Source organism: Cherax quadricarinatus, chromosome 95 (genome assembly GCF_038502225.1).
Source record: "Cherax quadricarinatus isolate ZL_2023a chromosome 95, ASM3850222v1, whole genome shotgun sequence".
Classification (NCBI taxonomy): Eukaryota; Metazoa; Arthropoda; class Malacostraca; order Decapoda; family Parastacidae; genus Cherax; species Cherax quadricarinatus.
Genome location: NC_091386.1, coordinates 5,074,052 through 5,091,315, shown reverse-complemented (window position 1 = coordinate 5,091,315; position 17,264 = coordinate 5,074,052). Strand labels below are relative to the sequence as shown.

The 17,264-nt window shown below is 46.9% G+C and overlaps 1 protein-coding gene across 1 annotated transcript; it reads left to right on the top strand.

Moving 5' to 3' along the window:
- The first annotated feature begins 943 nt into the window (after positions 1 to 943).
- LOC128703893 (uncharacterized) lies at positions 944 to 11,137 on the top strand. Its single transcript, XM_070104934.1, has 3 exons — positions 944 to 3,694; positions 3,928 to 4,106; positions 10,294 to 11,137. The coding sequence occupies exons 1-3, from the start codon at positions 3,605 to 3,607 to the stop codon at positions 11,135 to 11,137; spliced, it is 1,113 nt and encodes a 370-aa protein (XP_069961035.1). The 5' UTR covers positions 944 to 3,604.
- The last annotated feature ends 6,127 nt before the right edge of the window (positions 11,138 to 17,264 follow it).

Below are 17,264 nucleotides of genomic sequence, written 5' to 3'. Positions count from 1 at the left end.
CCCCTTATGTATGCTGGGAGGCAGATGAACAGTCTTGGGCCCCTGACATTTAATGTGGTATCTCTTAGCGTACTCACTGGAGAATGTTGCATCGCCTACCCAGTCTTTGGTAATGAAATATAACAAATCAATAACACCAACAAATGAAACATTACATAGAAACGATCAAAATATAACCAAAAAACCTAGAAAGTTACCCAGAGTGATTTTTATGAATTAAGACAAAACCAAGAAGTTAATATATAAATTTACGTAGTGTACATGAGGAGAAAATAATAATTTGCTCACCTGGGGGTTATGATAATGTCAGGCGCCACCCATTGATTACTCCCCTATACCGGAAATGTATATATTAATGTTGGTAATTCAGGTGGGCGGCCATCTTGGGTTACTATGGTTACCCCTGCAAACATGTCCACACTCGCGGTCGATTTTAAAAGCGGAAAATATAAATCTATGTAAATTTAGCTTGTATAGAGGTAAACTGCTATGTTTTTTTGACTGTTTAGTGTTTGTTTTATATGTTGGATTTCTGGGTAACTTTAATGTTTGTTTGTTTTTAGTTATATATAGAAAAAATAATTGATTTGTTGGAAAGAAAAAACAGGGGAAATTAACATTTATTGTAATGCAATATTTTCCCCAGGGAAAATTTAATATTTCTCAAATATTTGTTTCCTGTATAACATAAAATAAATCACTGTGATCAGAGTTGAATGTAAGATTAAACTATAACCCTTTAACTCTGCAAAAATAATAATTATATCTCATTGTTGTACTGATAATTGGATTTTTGCATAAGTATTATCATCATTATTATTATTATTATTATTATTATTATTATTATTATTATTATAATCAAAAAGAAGCGCTAAGCCACAAGGGCTATACAGCATTATTATTAGTAGTAGTAGTAGTATTGAGGCTTGGGAGTGCATGAGAGGTGCTGCCAGACGCCTCCAGGTGAAGATTCCTCACCAGTCTTCACTAGTCACTCCTTGAAATTCTCTCATTTACTGTGAAATTCCAATCGAATTGCCAGATTTACGAGCGAAGGTGGTGTTAACGAGGACCAGGAGCTGTAGTGATTAACGGAAGGCGGGAGGAAGTAGTGTATAATGTCGTAGATGTGAATAATGTCAGGTAGGAGGAGTTTGAGGGGGCCGAGTTGACCTACTCTCTCGTTCTCCATTACTGATTAAATATATATAATTTAAGTGATATAAAGTGAAGATTGTGTGTGTATGGAGAGAAGAAACTTCTTTATTAAGTCCAGATACAGGAAGAAACTTCTTTATTAAGTCCAGATACAGGACAGATGAATAAGGAGACTGGAAGGGATCAGAACACGAACAAGACGGTGCCTTCCCCTGGGTGCTGCTCCTAACATGTACACTGACTTGTACACTTGTGTAGTCCAAACTCTCTCTTAACTGTGATAGTGATGATGATGATGATGATGATGGTGATGATGATGATGATGATGATGATGACTGAAAGTAATAACAACACTAACAAGAAAGATCCTGGTTGCTATTATACACACACACACACACACACACACACACACACACACACACATTCGTACAGTTATATCAAGTCAAAACTCTATGTTAACTGTAAGTAAAGAAGAAAAGAAAGAAGTAGATGAAGAAGAAGAAGGAGGAGGATCTAGAAATGAGGAGGGAGAGAGCCTTTTGCTTGTCACCTCACACACTACACCTCAATCAAGTTACATCTCGGTTGAACATGTCATCTCACCTCACAGTGTGATCCGTCTAAGTGTACAAATATTAACCGGAGTGTATTTAACAACTGGTCAATTTTCGTGTTATACAGGAATCACTGAGAAGCAAAAATATTAGAAAAAATATACGAGTTGTCCATTGATTATATTTTGTATCTCGTTTATTGTGTTAACTTGTGTTAAGATGGTGTTAACTTGTGTTACAGGTGTTAACTTGTGTTAAGATGGTGTTAACTTGTGTTAAGATGGTGTTAACTTGTGTTAAGATGGTGTTAACTTGTGTTAAGATGGTGTTAACTTGTGTTAAGATGGTGTTAACTTGTGTTACAGGTGTTAACTTGTTAAGATGGTGTTAACTTGTGTTAAGATGGTGTTAACCTGTGTTGCAGGTGTTAACTTGTGTTAAGATGGTGTTAACTTGTGTTAAGATGGTGTTAACTTGTGTTAAGATGGTGTTAACTTGTTACAGGTGTTAACTTGTTACAGGTGTTAACTTGTGTTAAGATGGTGTTAACTTGTGTTAAGATGGTGTTAACTTGTGTTACAGGTGTTAACTTGTGTTAAGATGGTGTTAACTTGTGTTAAGATGGTGTTAACCTGTGTTACAGGATATTAACATGTGTTACAAATGATGTTAATTAATCTGTTACAGGAACTAATCAATCAGAAACTAACATGTTAACTGACTATATAAATATGTGTAGATAAATATATGGAGCATAAACGGAAGATTTGTAAAGACCAAAGCGTCCATGGCTAGTCCCAGACTACCATACAGAGCGTCCATGACTAGCCTCTAGCCCTCAGACTACCATACAGAGCGTCCATGACTAGCCTCTTGCCCTCAGACTACCATACAGAGCGTCCATGACTAGCCTCTTGCCCTCAGACTACCATACAGAGCGTCCATGACTAGCCTCTTTCCCTCAGACTACCATACAGAGCGTCCATGACTAGCCTCTTGCCCTCAGACTACCATACAGAGCGTCCATGACTAGCCTCTAGTCCTTAGACTACCATACAGAGCGTCCATGACTAGCCTCTAGTCCTTAGACTACCATACAGAGCGTCCATGACTAGCCTCTTGCCCTCAGACTACCATACAGAGCGTCCATGACTAGCCTCTAGTCCTTAGACTACCATACAGAGCGTCCATGACTAGCCTCTAGTCCTTAGACTACCATACAGAGCGTCCATGACTAGCCTCTAGTCCTTAGACTACCATACAGAGCGTCCATGACTAGCCTCTTGCCCTCAGACTACCATACAGAGCGTCCATGACTAGCCTCTTGCCCTCAGACTACCATACAGAGCGTCCATGACTAGCCTCTAGTCCTTAGACTACCATACAGAGCGTCCATGGCTAGCCACCAGCCCTCAGACTACCACATAGATCGTCCATGGCTAGCCACTAGCCCTCAGACTACCATATACAGCATCCATGGCTAGCCTCTAGCCCTCAGACTACCATACAGTCTGGAACTAATGCCTGGTCCTCTAGCCTGTAGCACCAAGACTGTGACTGTCTACTTTCTAATCCCTAATCATAGGATGCTAGATATAGTCTGCCAGACCAGGGCTACCGTCATGCGGCTATCGCACAGTAGACCTAAGTTACTGCACTCTCGTACCTAGCCTGTAGCCTTTAATACTGTATTTTTTATCCCTGAATACGTAGTCTGGAGGCCTAAGCCCCTTCCCCAGTCCTCTAGTCTCCAGCCCTCTACACCATTCACCAATCTTCTACACCGTTCCCCAATCTTCACCATTCCTCAGTCCTCTACACCATTCCTCAGTCCTCTACACCCGTTTCTATTTCCCTTCACCTGCTGGAGTTATCGTCGTCTACCTTGGAACATGGGCGGTGTGGGCGTGTGGGCGATGACTCTCTGCATTATATTCTTGTCACATCCATGTTCAGCTTATCTTCCCATCAGACACTGTCAGGTGTGTGTTTTTACCTGCTTTTTCTTACCTATTTGTGGTTGCAGGGGTCGATTCACACACATAACGAAGAGGTACGATAAAGCTCTTGGAGCAGGGAGTGTGAACCTGGTAGTGACCAGCGAAGAGACGGGGCTAGGAGCTGTGAATCGACCCCTGTAACCATGTATATATGAGTACATACACTCTGATTCCGTTACTCTGAATTTCTCACTTTAATTCTGTCTCTTACATAGGTACACCAAGACTGCTACCCAGGAGAGTACTGTAAGGACCAACAAGGATGTACGTGTCAGAGGGACTTCGTACGTGAGCCAGGAGGGGCGTGCCTGGCCCTACGACGTGCCGGAGAGCCGTGCCTTATAGACCAGCAGTGTTCCAATCTTGACCACCGCCTTCTCTGCTACCACGACAGGTACGTAGCTGCCACGGTACGTATATTACTGGCATGAAGGTGTGTTGATGCTATTACAGGTGCCTTGATGCCACGGCAGGTTAACTAATGCCACGGCACGTTAGTAAATGCCGCTGCAGGTTAGTAGATGTCAGGGCAGGTCATTTCATGCCACGGGAGATTAAAAAAATTCAGCAGTCCAGGGCAGCGTACTGGGTCCCTGACTGTTTCTTATCCTCACTGGTACTAACACCAGCCACACCTTCGTGTATTTTGTAGACGATACCAGAATAACTACGACAGTCGCCTCGTAGGAAGACACAAAATCACACACAGATGTCAACATAGTTTTTAAACAGGCAAATGAAAACTAACATTGTTGGAATGTGACAAATTATGTAGACATGGGGAAAATGGAGAACCTAAAACGAACAGTGAAAAGAAGGAATCTCTAAGGTACAGCACTTCCTCAGCGTAGATTCGACCTGGGATCAAGAGCTCTTTGAGAGGAACCTTGGAAATAAATGGTATAAATACCGACACAAGTTCAAATGCAGTATAATGGACTACGTTTCGCCCACACAGTGGGCTTTTTCAATCAAGAGCCCACTGTGTGGGCGAAACGTAGTCAATAAAGGATCACATTATACTGCATTTGTGTTTATAGCATCAAGGAACCTTCCTTGAGGGAAGACCACCTCACAGAACACAAGAAGAAAAAGAGACTTGAGGAAAATAATTTACTCCCCCCTCCCCTAACCCCCTCTCCCCCTTCCCTAACCACCTAACCATAGCCACCTACCCCTCCCCCAAACCATCTAACCCCCTCCCCCAACTATCTCTACCCCTCCAATAACCATCCTCCCCCTCCCCCATAACCATCCATCCCCTCTCCTCCTAACCATCTATTCCCCTCCCCCTAACCACCCGTCCCCCCTTCTGTGGAGCAATGGGGGAACCTAGAACCAGGATGAGGACAAGGGGCACCAAGGACGAATCTGGGAGGAATGGGAGGCATAGCTCAAAAAAAGGGAGGAAGACTGGGGAAGGAGACTAGATGAGCTGGAAAGGAAGATGGAAGAGAGATTAGCAGCAGAATGCAGAAGGTGGCAGCAACAGGCCACAGCAGCAGAAATCAAGATAGAGAGATTAGAAGAGGAGCTGAGACATCTGAAAAAGCATAGAGACAAAGATATTACAGAAGTAGCATCGGCAATGGCTACATCAGACACAGACAACAGGTCTGAAGGGAGCATGGAAACTAAACTGTATGCAGAGGTCCTGTCAAACCCACATGGGGCCAAAACAAAGACAGGGAGCACACTAGGACAGAATGAGAGGTTGGAAGACATTGAAGGAACTAGGACATGTGCAGGGACCATACCAGATACCTGTGGGGGCCAGGAACAGGTGAGCAGGAAGGACAAACCAAGAAGCATAGGGGCCATAACTAGGGAAGGGACTGAAGGAAGGAACACTCCATGGGAAGGAACTAAAACACATCAGAGGATGCAATGGGAGTCACAGTGGGAGGTGGAAAGGGAGAGATCCATGTTTGTCTATGGGCTAGACAAAGCTAAAGGAGAAACTTATGATGAAAGAAAGCAGGAGGAGAAAAAAGCGATCGAAGACATCATGAAGGTGATAGGTGAGGGGGACATGACCCAGGTGGCAAATTTTCGGAGAATCGGGTGGTTCACAAAGAAAAGGAATCGGCCTCTCAAAGTAATTTTCAAGGCAGACTCAACCCAAACCATGATCCTGCAGGAGAAAGCATGGCTGAGAGGCAAGCAGGAGTTCCGGAGTGTGTACCTCGATCGAGACAGAACACAGGACGAAAGGAAGACGAAAGAGAGAGTTCAAAAATGAAAGGAGAAATGGGAGGAAATGAAAAAGGAGAGCAGAATAACCCAGGATCAAATGGAAGGACAAGCACACCCCCCAGAAACACCTGCAGAAGGACTCCAGCCACGACACCCCCAAGGCAACTGAACAATCCAAACCATCACACACCGATCCCTCTGTTCCCCTTCCCCCCCGACCACAGTTACAGTATTAGAACAGAAGTTGAAGGTTTGGTACACAAATGCAGATGGATTAACGAATAAACATGAGGAATGGCAAGAAAGAATCAATGAAAAGTCCCCAGACATCATAGCAGTTACAGAAACAAAACTCACAGAGACAATAACAGATGCAATATTCCCACCAGGATACCAGATCATGAGGAAAGATAGAAGGGGCAGAGGGGAAGGTGGGGCTGCTCTGCTCATAAAAAACAGATGGAAATTCGAGAAAATGGAAGGCATAGATGAGACGGGAGAGACTACATAGTAGGTACACTTCAGTCTGGGGAACACAAAGTGGTCATTGCAGTGATGTATAATCCACCACAGAACTGCAGGAGGCCAAGAGAGGAATATGAAGAGAGCAACAGAGCAATGGTGGACACACTTGCTGAGGTGGCAAGAAGAGCTCACTCCAACAGAGCAAAGTTGCTGGTTATGGGGGATTTCAACCACAGGGAGATTGACTGGGAAAACCTGGAGCCACATGGGGGTCCCGAAACATGGAGACCCAGGATGTTGGACGTGGTGCTGGAAAACCTCATGCACCAACATGTTAAGGACACTACCAGAGTGAGAGGGGAGGATGAACCAGCAAGATTGGACCTTGTGTTCACCCTGGGCAGCTCAGACATTGAGGACATCAAGTATGAGAGTCCCCTAGGAGCTAGCGACCACGTGGTTCTGTGCTTTGAATACATAGTAGAGCTGCAAGTGGAGAGAATAACAGGAGTTGAATGGGAAAAGCCTGACTATAAAAGAGGGGACTACATATGGTTGAAGAACTTCCTGCAGGAGGTTCACTGGGACAGAGAACTGGCAGGAAAACCAGTAAATGAAATGATGGAATATGTAACAACAAAATGCAAGGAGGCAGTGGAAAGGTTTATTCCCAAGGGCAACAGGAACAACGAGAAGACCAGAACGAGCCCCTGGTTTACCCGACGGTGTAAGGAGGCAAAAACAAAGTGCAATAGAGAATGGAAAAAGTACAGAAGGCAGAAAACACACGAAAATAGGGAGATCAGTCGCAGAGCCAGGAATGAGTATGCACAGGTAAGGAGGGAGGCCCAGCGACAGTATGAAAATGACATAGCATCGAGAATCAAGACTGACCCGAAACTGTTGTATAGCCACATCAGGAGGAAGACAACAGTCAAAGACCAGGTGACCAGATTAAGGACAGAAGGTGGAGAACTCACAAGAAATGATCAGGAGGTATGTGAGGAGCTGAACAGGAGATTTAAGGAAGTTTTTACAGTAGAGACAGGAAGGGCTGTGGGAAGACAGCACAGAAGGGAACATCAAGAGAGAATATACCAACAAGTGTTGGATGACATACGAACAACCGAGGAGGAGGTGAAGAAGCTCCTAAGTGACCTTGACACCTCAAAGGCGATGGGACCGGACATCTCCCCATGGGTCCTTAGAGAAGGAGCAGAGATGCTGTGCATGCCTCTAACCACAATCTTCAACACATCCCTTGAAACTGGGCAACTACCTGAGAAATGGAAGACAGCTAATGTAGTCCCCATATTTAAGAAAGGAAACAGAAACGAGGCGCTAAACTACAGACCTGTGTCTCTGACATGTATTGTGTGCAAAGTCATGGAGAAGATTATCAGGAGGAGAGTGGTCGAACACCTGGAAAGGAACAAGATTATAAATGAAAACCAGCATGGGTTCATGGAAGGCAAATCGTGTATCACAAACCTCCTGGAGTTTTATGACAAGGTAACAGAAGTAAGACACGAAAGAGAGGGGTGGGTAGATTGCATTTTCCTAGACTGCAGGAAGGCCTTTGACACAGTTCCCCACAAGAGATTAGTGCAGAAGCTGGAGGATCAGGCGCATGTAACAGGGAGGGCACTGCAATGGATCAAGGAATACCTGACAGGGAGGCAGCAACGAGTCATGGTACGTGAAGAGGTATCACAGTGGGCGCCTGCGACGAACGGGGTCCCACAGGGGTCAGTTCTAAGACCAGTGCTATTTTTGATATATGTGAACGACATGATGGAAGGAATAGACTCTGAAGTGTCCCTGTTCGCAGATGATGTGAAGTTGATGAGAAGAATTAAATCAGACGAGGATGAGGCAGGACTGCAAAGAGACCTGGACAGGCTGGACATGTGGTCCAGTAACTGGCTTCTCGAATTCAATCCAGCTAAATGCAAAGTCATGAAGATTGGGGAGGGGCAAAGAAGACAGCAGACAGAGTATAGGCTAGGTGGACAAAGACTACAGACGTCACTCAGGGAGAAAGACCTTGGGGTGACCATAACACCGAGCACATCACCGGAGGCACACATCAACCAAATAACTGCTGCAGCATATGGGCGCCTGGCAAACCTGAGAATAGCGTTCCGATACCTTAATAAGGAATCGTTCAAGACACTGTACACTGTGTATGTTAGGCCCATACTGGCGTATGCAGCACAGTCTGGAACCCACACCTGGTCAAGCACGTCAAGAAGTTAGAGAAAGTACAAAGGTTTGCAACAAGGCTAGTCCCAGAGCTCAAGGGAATGTCGTACGAGGAAAGGTTGAGGGAAATCGGACTGACGACACTGGAGGACAGAAGGGTCAGGGGAGACATGATAACGACATACAATATACTGCGGGGAATAGACAAGGTGGACAGAGATAGGATGTTCCAGAGAGGGGACACAGGGACAAGGGGTCACAACTGGAAGCTGAAGACTCAGACGAGTCACAGGGACGTTAGGAAGTATTTCTTCAGTCATAGAGTTGTCAGCAAGTGGAATAGCCTAGCAAGTGAAGTTGTGGAGGCAGGAACCATACATAGTTTTAAGAAGAGGTATGATACAGCTCAGGAAGCAGAGAGAGAGAGGACCTAGTAGCGATGAGTGAAGAGGCGGGGCCAGGAGCTGAGTCTCGACCCCTGCAACCACAATTAGGTGAGTATAATTAGGTGAGTCAAGATAATACTAATAGCCAGATGCGTACTAAGATATTGCTGGTACTCACAGCTATGGTGATGACAGGAGAGATGCAAACACCGTTTACTGCCTGCGTAGAATTACCAAAGCACAGAATCTGCAGTGTGCTGTCTACAGCTGAGACATACCTGCTAACATACACCTGCAACATGATGATAAAGTCCCAGCTGTTGCATATGTGCCTTAATCATCTTGTCGGTATGTTAATCATTTTCAACACATCTGGAGCATATTGGAAGGTCAAGTCTCACACCAACACACTACCATACAAACGTACTGTAGTAATTATGGAAGTATAAAATAAATTCGTTATAAAAAATGGTTTCTACTGACACAATAAGAGAACACTGTATCAACATCCGTGCTCCAAGACTCTTCAACCTGCTACCAGCAGATATCAGAAATATTACTGGAACTAGTGTAGAAGTTTTCAAGATGAAATTAAATCTCAACCTTCATTAAGTGCCAGATCAATCAGGCTGTGAAGAATGTGTGGGTCAGTCGGATGTAAACAGCAACAGCCTAGTCGAACAAACATTCAACAAAGAAACCTCAGAGAAGACTGGGCCTGTGTGACACAATAGCCCCTGAAAAAAGGTCAAAGGTAAACCTAGGATGACCTAAGGCAGGAAACCTTACCTGGAGTATACCTGGAGAGGATTTCGGGGGTCAACGCCCCCTCGGCCCGGTCTGTGACCATTAATCTTTCCCTATTCTGCAAGTCACGGGTCATCCAGTGTTGGTGTTGAGACTATGGAAATTAGGGACCACCACCTGCCTCTTAAATGGAAATTAGGGACCACCACCTGCCTCTTAAATGGAAATTAGGGACCACCACCTGCCTCTTAAACACCAGCCTAAGTAAGTCTATCCAGAGACAGGTACACTTACATAAATACACTTATTTTTTGGTTTATTCTACGTAATTTACACTAGGTATGATAACTATACTTATCTGTACCTGTACCTAATTAAACTAACAATGTTAAGGCCCATGGTGTTCCTGTGTAGTCTTATGACTACCCACACCATGGGTCTGGGGTACATAATGAAGTACCTGCTACATGAGGAGGACAAATTAGAGGCCTAGAGTAATACAGAGTGAGGCAGAAAAATAGAAGAATCAGAGAGAAGAAACGTGAATGAGTAAATAGTGGACTAATACTGTCCATCTTGCAGGTGTCACAACCCACACGATGTCAAGCGAAGTGGCAGCACCTACCTACACGACGCCCACACGTCGCCGCCCACACGCTTGCCCATCCAGGCGGTGGAACAAACTACAAGCACACCTGCCAAGGACTGGACCTCTAGCGAACCCGCCAAACTGCAGACAACTAGTGAACCCAACAAGGTGTGGACTACTAAAGAACCCGCCAGGGTGCGGACTGCTAACGAACCCGCCAGGGTGCGGACTGCTAACGAACCCGCCAGGGTACGAACTACTGACGAACCCGCCAGGGTACGAACTACTAACGAACCCGCCAGGGTGCGCACCTCAGCCTCCGGCTTCATTGCACCAGCCCTCGTGTGCCTTCTAATCTTCGCATCCTTCACCATACTTATCTTCACCACCGCTTATCACTTCCGCTTGCGGCGTCGCCGTTTAGAGGCACGTGGCAGTGCAGAGAGGGAGAGGGGCACACCATGGGCAGTGCCCAGCCCCAGTCGTGCTCCTCCTCCTCCCACTGACGATGCTCCACCTCCATACAGCTCCCTCACACCTCCTTCATACGAGCAAGCAACACAACTGGCGGCATCACTGGCATTAAACAGCAGAGTCAACACTGGTCAGACCAAGAGTGATGCCGCCAGTGTAGAGACGGCACCGCTGACACGGACCTCCCCAGACAGGTCATCAGGGTTGAGCTACGGGTCAGGACTTACCGTGACCTTCCCAGACAGGTCATCAGGGTTGAGTTACGGGTCAGGACTTACCGTGACCTCCCCAGACAGGTCATCAGGACGTACTGTGACTTCCGCACTTTCACCTTCCAACAGTGACCTGACTTCACGATACTAAAAGTAATAAATCATACTTTTCTAGTTCCAAATACAGACTAAATTACTATTACACTCAACACCAAGTGCTAAACAACACAGACTAGAAGACCCAGAGTCTTAGTGAATTTTTAATATCATATGATGCCGCCAGCTCTGGTGGCCTGGTGGTTAACGCTCTCGCTTCACACGGTGAGGGTCTGGGTTCGATTCCCAGCCAGAGTAGAAACATTGGACGTGTTTCTTTCCACCTGTTGTCTATGTTCCCCATCAGTAAAATGGGTACCTGGGTGTTAGTCGACTGGTGTGGGTCGCATCCTGGGACACTGACCTAAGGAGGCCTGGTCACAGACCGGGCCGCGGGGGCGTTGACCCCCGGAACTCTCTCCAGATTCCAGATAAAGTCAATTGATATACGTTTGTCAGTTGACGCAGCTGAGCCGCCAGTGTTGGAAATAGCATAAACCATCGACAATTTGAGTATTAAGACATGTAAAACAGCTGGGCGTCTATACTGATGACACGTTTCGACTACACAGTAGACTTCTTCAGTCAAATACAGAGGGACCAGCAGTAGTGAAATAATTGGAGGAAAAAAGTATTTGAGGTGGTCAGTCCCTCAGCTTGGAGAAGAGTCGAGCTCCACGGTCTGGAATATCGTTCCAGACGGTGGTATTTTATACCATTCCAGACAACACTGGAGGCTCAGCTGCGTCATCTTGTGTCGGTAATCACAGATGACAACTCCAACTATCTCAATCGTCATAAATCATGTTAGGCAAAAGGACACAAGTGCAACGAAAGTGACACATTATTGTGGCAACGTTTTGCTCTCCAGAACTTTAAGCCATGAGAAATCGTCCTCTAGATTTGTTAAACCCGTGTTGAATACAAAGTGAAGTTAGTCATCTTCAGGGGTGAAGACCACGAGGGAGGGTTTGAGACATTTTGTTGGGATTTTTAACCCCAGAGGGTTAGCCACCAGAGATAACCCAAGAGTCAGTCATCATCGAGGGACTGTTATTTCCATTGTGATCCTTCAATCTTGTCCCCCAGGATGCCACCCACACCATTCCACTAACACCCAGGTACCTACCGGCTTGCTAGGTGAACAGGGACAACAGATGTAAGGAAACACGCCCAATATTTCCACCCTTGTCGGGGATCGAACCACGGACAGTGTGTGTGTGAAGCGATTGTTACCTACCAGGACACAGTCCTGGTAGAATAACACGTACCTGATGCCAGACAACTGTTCCTGTCGCTTCACTTTACACCTCAATTTATGTTATGCAAAAAATCTCTTCTCCACTGCTAGTGTGACCAAACACTGTGCCAGTCCACTGCTAGTGTGACCAAACACTGTGCCAGTCCACTGCTAGTGTGACCAAACACTGTGCCAGTCCACTGCTAGTGTGACCAAACACTGTGCCAGTCCACTGCTAGTGTGACCAGTCAAACACTGTGCCAGTCCACTGCTAGTGTGACCAGTCAAACACTGTGCCAGTCCACTGCTAGTGTGACCAGTCAAGCACTGTGCCAGTCCACTGCTAGTGTGACCAGTCACTGTGCCAGTCCACTGCTAGTGTGACCAGTCAAACACTGTGCCAGTCCACTGCTAGTGTGACCAGTCAAACACTGTGCCAGTCCACTGCTAGTGTGACCAGTCAAACACTGTGCCAGTCCACTGCTAGTGTGACCAGTCAAACACTGTGCCAGTCCACTGCTAGTGTGACCAGTCAAGCACTGTGCCGGTCCACTGCTAGTGTGACCAGTCACTGTGCCAGTCCACTGCTAGTGTGACCAGTCACTGTGCCAGTCCACTGCTAGTGTGACCAGTCAAGCACTGCGCCAGTCCACTGCTAGTGTGACCAGTCAAGCACTGTGCCAGTCCACTGCTAGTGTGACCAGTCACTGTGCCAGTCCACTGCTAGTGTGACCAGTCAAGCACTGTGCCTGTCCACTGCTAGTGTGACCAGTCACTGTGCCAGTCCACTGCTAGTGTGACCAGTCAAGCACTGCGCCAGTCCACTGCTAGTGTGACCAAACACTGTGCCAGTCCACTGCTAGTGTGACCAAACACTGTGCCAGTCCACTGCTAGTGTGACCAGTCAAACACTGTGCCAGTCCACTGCTAGTGTGACCAGTCAAGCACGGTGCCAGTCCACTGCTAGTGTGACCAGTCACTGTGCCAGTCCACTGCTAGTGTGACCAGTCACTGCCAGTCCACTGCTAGTGTGACCAGTCAAGCACTGTGCCAGTCCACTGCTAGTGTGACCAGTCAAGCACTGTGCCAGTCCACTGCTAGTGTGACCAGTCAAGCACTGTGCCAGTCCACTGCTAGTGTGACCAGTCAAGCACTGTGCCGGTCCACTGCTAGTGTGACCAGTCACTGTGCCAGTCCACTGCTAGTGTGACCAGTCACTGTGCCAGTCCACTGCTAGTGTGACCAGTCAAGCACTGCGCCAGTCCACTGCTAGTGTGACCAGTCAAGCACTGTGCCAGTCCACTGCTAGTGTGACCAGTCACTGTGCCAGTCCACTGCTAGTGTGACCAGTCAAGCACTGTGCCTGTCCACTGCTAGTGTGACCAGTCACTGTGCCAGTCCACTGCTAGTGTGACCAGTCAAACACTGTGCCAGTCCACTGCTAGTGTGACCAGTCAAACACTGTGCCAGTCCTCTGCTAGTGTGACCAAACACTGTGCCAGTCCACTGCTAGTGTGACCAGTCAAACACTGTGCCAGTCCACTGCTAGTGTGACCAGTCACTGTGCCAGTCCACTGCTAGTGTGACCAGTCAAACACTGTGCCAGTCCACTGCTAGTGTGACCAGTCAAACACTGTGCCAGTCCACTGCTAGTGTGACCAAACACTGTGCCAGTCCACTGCTAGTGTGACCAGTCAAACACTGTGCCAGTCCACTGCTAGTGTGACCAAACACTGCCAGTCCACTGCTAGTGTGACCAAACACTGCCAGTCCACTGCTAGTGTGACCAAACACTGTGCCAGTCCACTGCTAGTGTGACCAGTCAAACACTGTGCCAGTCCACTGCTAGTGTGACCAGTCAAACACTGTGCCAGTCCACTGCTAGTGTGACCAGTCACTGTGCCAGTCCACTGCTAGTGTGACCAGTCACTATGCCAGTCCACTGCTAGTGTGACCAGTCAAACACTGTGCCAGTCCACTGCTAGTGTGACCAGTCACTGTGCCAGTCCAGTGCTAGTGTGACCAGTCAAGCACTGTGCCAATCCAGTGCTAGTGTGACCAGTCAAGCACTGTGCCAGTCCACTGCTAGTGTGACCAGTCACTGTGCCAGTCCACTGCTAGTGTGACCAGTCACTGTGCCAGTCCACTGCTAGTGTGACCAGTCACTGTGCCAGTCCACTGCTAGTGTGACCAGTCACTGTGCCAGTCCACTGCTAGTGTGACCAGTCAAGCACTGTGCCAGTCCACTGCTAGTGTGACCAGTCACTGTGCCAGTCCACTGCTAGTGTGACCAGTCACTGTGCCAGTCCACTGCTAGTGTGACCAGTCAAGCACTGCGCCAGTCCACTGCTAGTGTGACCAGTCAAGCACTGTGCCAGTCCACTGCTAGTGTGACCAGTCAAACACTGTGCCAGTCCACTGCTAGTGTGACCAGTCACTGTGCCAGTCCACTGCTAGTGTGACCAGTCAAGCACTGCTCCAGTCCACTGCTAGTGTGACCAGTCAAGCACTGTGCCAGTCAACTGCTAGTGTGACCAGTCAAACACTGTGCCAGTCCACTGCTAGTGTGACCAGTCAAACACTGTGCCAGTCCACTGCTAGTGTGACCAGTCACTGTGCCAGTCCACTGCTAATGGACTGGCACAGTCACAGTCACAGGAAGACCCCTTTTTCAGTTACACTTCAAAAGAAGTCAAGGATCTGTATGAATGTGTCAGTAAGTCAGGTGTTAGGTCAGCAGTGCTCTCTCTGTGCACCCACTATGTACTCTTGTTCTGAATTTACCAAAACCTCTAACAGCTTTATATTATTATGGGGGAGGGGGTGAGGAATGGAGCACGGATCTAATTCCCTAGATAAAGAGCCCATGACCAGCACGAAGGAGCCTCCCTTGAGGGGGTATTATTATAATCAAAAAGAAGCGCTAAGCCACAAGGGCTATACAGCGCTGCAGGGTAGGGAAGGAAGCGAGGGTATTGGATGGCAGAAGGGAGGAGGGATGATCAGCAGGTTATAGAAAACAGCGGGGCAGGGGATAGTACGGGGGTAGAGGGTAGCAAGAGATTGAAGTAGAAAGGGCTGAAGGTATCAGAATTTGTGAAGTAAGTCAGTTGTTGTCAAAAAGTCAATGAGAGAGTCTGGATGAAAGGTGGGTCCATCAGCGAGAAGGGAAGGTAAAGAGAGAGCAGCGGAGCGAAGATGACGACAGAGGTAAATTCTGTGTGCTCGTTGATAAAGTGGGCAGTCCAACAGAATGTGGCTGACTGATAATGGAGCTTGGCAATTCTCACAGAGAGGAGCAAGACGCCTCTCCATGAGATATCCATGAGTAAGACGAGTATGGCCAATGCGAAGACGGGCCTTGAGGGGGTACAAGGTTGAACGAATCTCCAAATAGGGAGGGTAAATGTGTTAGCCTGTCAGTCAGTGCAACAACATTGAATATGGCAGTAACAGTGTCACATCACATGTAAAATCTCAATGTGATTTACACCTCTGATATATTATTTAAAGGGAAGTATTTAACCTTTAAGGGTCACACAGCACCTGAGGAATGAGAGGGTATCAGGTATGATCCAAGGAAGGTGATCAAAGGTTCTCTTCCACCACAGTACAGAGTACTGACCTGTGGCAAAAAGTCTGTTAATGATTAACTTCATGACCTCGGTGGGTCAATTTAAGAAGTGGTTACTTATTTGCAGTCAGTGCTGGGGGTCACTGCCCCCTTGTGCAGCCCAGTCTTAATACAGGCCCCCTGGATTATCATTACATTTGACTTATGTTAGTTAAAATATATTTGAGGAAGGCCTAAACCTGTAGGGGTCATCCAGTGACTGGAAAATGGAAGTTAATCAGGTTTGATTCAAAGATGGTAAAAGCAGCTCCATTTCCTAGGATCAGGAGCACAAAGCCATCCACCTTCAAAAGAAAGTACAAATTTAATTTCATTAATTCTTGTCTAATATCTAAAGTATTGTAAGTTTGAAAGAAAATAAATATTTCCTTATACCAAAAATATTTTTTTATCAAAAAATATATCAGTAATGTTTAACATTTTTATTACGTTCATGACGGAGCGCTAAAGATACGAGAATCATACAGTGTCTAGGGGAGGTAATAGTTCCAGTTGTCTGGATCAAGAGCCTTTTTACCGGCATCAAGGCACCTCCCTTGAGGGGTCACACAGGATCTTACAAAGCTTTATGCTATAATATTTTTTCAATGATTTCCTGTAGCAGTGTTGGTGAGGTGTTGTCCATTTGCAGGTGTGGGTGTCCTAATGGGCTGACCCGAGCTGACGGTACCTGCGTGTCAGCGATCACCCCTGCCACCCCTGTCTTCACCCTGCCACCCACTGGTGCCGCCCCGGCTAGCCTTGCCAGGAAACCCACCATGACACGAGGAACTGGAGGCTCTGTGGCCCAGCCCATCATTATTTGCCTGGTCATATTCATCTCCTTCTGCATAATGATGATCGTCATCACCTATAGCTTCCGCGCTCGCAGCCGCCGCCTGGCTGTCAGGACAACCTACAGGGAGGTCATCGCTGCTGATTTAAGCAATGGATCCTTTACTGATCTCAGCTCTGACACCAATCTCGGGGATATTCCCCTCGACTACAGGGCCACAGTACCACTTCCCCCATCGTATAAACAGTCTATTCTCCGTCCTACTACCCTCTCCAGCTCCTCAACTATACCTATCATATCCAGCAGGTACTCCAGCTGCACTGCCAGTATAGAGACAGTGCCACGTACCTTCTCCTCACCTGACACTGCCTCAAGTGTGAGCTATGGTTCCCTGCTGACAAGGTCACTGCTGCTGACACCAGACATCGCACCCTCAATAACAGATCTGACAACGGCTAGTGTTTATGACAGTCGCATCCCATCATATCACGAACGATACTAAAGATATGTGCAGCTCCTGAATGACTAACACC